The sequence below is a fragment of the Aplysia californica genome, unplaced genomic scaffold (assembly GCF_000002075.1).
Source record: "Aplysia californica isolate F4 #8 unplaced genomic scaffold, AplCal3.0 scaffold03389, whole genome shotgun sequence".
Lineage (NCBI taxonomy): Eukaryota > Metazoa > Mollusca > Gastropoda > Aplysiida > Aplysiidae > Aplysia > Aplysia californica.
In genome coordinates, this window is record NW_004800659.1 from 1 (window position 1) to 2484 (window position 2484).

At 41.3% G+C, this 2484-nt stretch overlaps 1 protein-coding gene across 1 annotated transcript; it reads left to right on the top strand.

Moving 5' to 3' along the window:
• Nucleotides 1–103: 103 nt before the first annotated feature.
• Nucleotides 104–2462, top strand: LOC101849182 (progesterone-induced-blocking factor 1-like; the record flags this gene model as incomplete). Its single annotated transcript, XM_005113549.3, has 3 exons — nt 104–206; nt 378–508; nt 2231–2462. Coding segments are annotated over 3 exons (466 nt in total), but the record flags the coding sequence as incomplete, so codon positions are not given.
• Nucleotides 2463–2484: the final 22 nt, after the last annotated feature.

Genomic DNA, 2484 nt, shown 5'->3' on the forward strand with positions numbered 1-2484 from the left:
TTGAGTTCTGTTTGTTTTATTCTAAATTCTATTTATGTTTAAAACTCTCTCCTCCTCTCTCTCCCCCTCCCCGTCCTCTCCCTCTCTCTGTCTCCGTGGACAGCGTACACTTAGCCCGGCGGGTGCTCCAGCTGGAAAAGACGAACACTTCGTTACGTCAGGAGTTACAGGAACACAAGAGTAAAGCTGACCAGCTGGTCAAAGAGGTCAGTGTTGGGGTGTGTGTGTGTGTGTGTGTGTGTGTGTGAGTGTGTGTGTGTGTGTGTGTGTGTGTGTGTGTGTGTGTGTGTGTGTGTGTGTATATGTATCTATTATTATTATTATATATTATAATAATAATAATAATAATTATTATTATCTCTGTCCTCCCTCCTTAGGTTGAGAACACCAACAACCTTCTAGATCAGTCCCAACAGCCCTACGGCTACCTCATCAATTCGATCCGCGTCCGTGACGGTCAGCTACAGCAGCAGGCTGGACACATCCAGGTGTTGGAGGATGACCTCAGGTCAGTGACCGGACTAACTTTACTTTACTTTTATCCGTCGCTTATACCCTTTTGGGTGTCGAGGGAAGAAAGAGACGTCTATCTGCCGGACTAACAGCTCGTGAAAATGCACAAAGGAAAATCCCTGATGCAGTTTCAGTCACTTTGCACTTTAACACTTAGCGGGTCACTTGTCGCAATAATGCGCCTGTGAAAATTATCCGTTTCGGGCACCTGGTGCAGTTCTGCTCCAGGCCCGAGAAGTCCGTTACAGTCACTCCCCTGTCTGGGTGACCAGATGGGGGGTGTTTTGTACTGCTGGCTGTGTGACTGCAAAGTGTTAAGCTGTCTTCTAACTCCCTGCCAGCTGAGTTTGGCACCCCTGGTTTAACTTTAACTTAAGGCCTCCTGAGAAAATAAAGTTATGGAAACAAAAAATGTGACTTAAGGTCAAAATCCTGGGTATCAAGTCGCGAAAAGATGTGAAAAGGAAAAAAAAAGTAAGAAATATTAGCGTTTTGTGGTTATTTGTATAGGTTTTTGGGTTGTTTTTTTCTTATTTCCATTTCATTTATAATATGGGACCTAAGTGTCGGTGTAGGTCAAAGTCCAGTGTGTTAAATCTTGAACAGATGTGAAAGGGAAAAAATGATTATTTATATAGGGGTGGGGTTTTTTTTTTTGGTCTTATTATTATTGTCATTCAATTTTGACAGATATTTTTTAAAATCTCTATCAGTGTATCTGATGGATTTTTTTATTTTAGGATTTTTATTTTGTGGAAAAAAGCAGTTGGTTCAATTCCAGTTTGGGGAAATCTATTTTTATAAAGTATCTGCATCTTTCTTTCTTTTTTTTTCCCGTCCTAATTAAGTTCATATGGGTGATGATAATTGCTGATTGAAAAGAAAGGGTTAATCTTCTGTTTCGCTTTTTGTAACATTTGATTTGATCTTTGTATTCTTTATTTTTCCCTTGAGCTTGTCATAATTTGATCTTTGTATTCTTTATTTTTCCCTTGAGCTTGTCATATTTTATTAATTTTTTAAACTCTTGGTGTCTGTGGTGTAGCTGATAGGGCTTTGCTGCCACACACAGGATGCCTGAGTTCGATTCCCAAGGGTGGAGAAATTTTTATTGAGTATTTCGGTTTTTTGCTGTTATGTGTTGTATCCCTCTCAGCCTGGGTTGGATTTGCCAGGATGAACAGGGTTGCGAGCCTGCCTCCTAAATTATATAAATTGCGTTGATGGGGGCTTAAACACACCTTCGTTGAAAAAAATTTAATTAAGATTTGAGTCACTGATAAAAGGCAAATGGTTGAGAAATGTCCGCTGGGTAATATGTTGACGCTCTTTTAATCTTCTATTTTGCTATTTGTGATGTTTGATTTGTTTGTTGTTTTTTTCAATGTGTTGATTTTCTTCACTTGAGTTTTTTAATGTTGTGTTTCATTGATTGACTCGACGAGTTTGTGTTGTCTCAGCTAGGGGCTTTGCTGCCATATGCAGGAGACCTGAGTTTGATTCCTGATTGGGGGGGGGGGGGGGGGGAAGAGAAATTTTTACAGAGTCTGGGATGTTGTATCCCCTCTCAGCCTGGGTTAACCCTGACGGGCAAAATCGGAAGCCCGCCTCTTAAATAATTTAAATTGTGTCTGTGAGGGGATAAAATCATGAACATAAAAAAGTACGGTTATTTAATTTTGTTTGACATGTGGGGTTTGTGTGCTGTGTCCATCAGGAAAGTGTCGCAAGAGAGAGAGGAGCTGGCTCGCACCCACAATCAGATGAGTCTGGACCTGGAGAGACTGCTCAACCAGAAAGAGGTCAGTTGTTGCACTGTGTCAGTCAGTTGTTGCACTGTGTCGGTCAGTTGTTGCACTGTGTCGGTCAGTTGTTGCACTGTGTCGGTCAGTTGTTGCACTGTGTCAGTCAGTTGTTGCACTGTGTCAGTCAGTTGTTGCACTGTGTCAGTCAGTTGTTGCACTGTGTCAG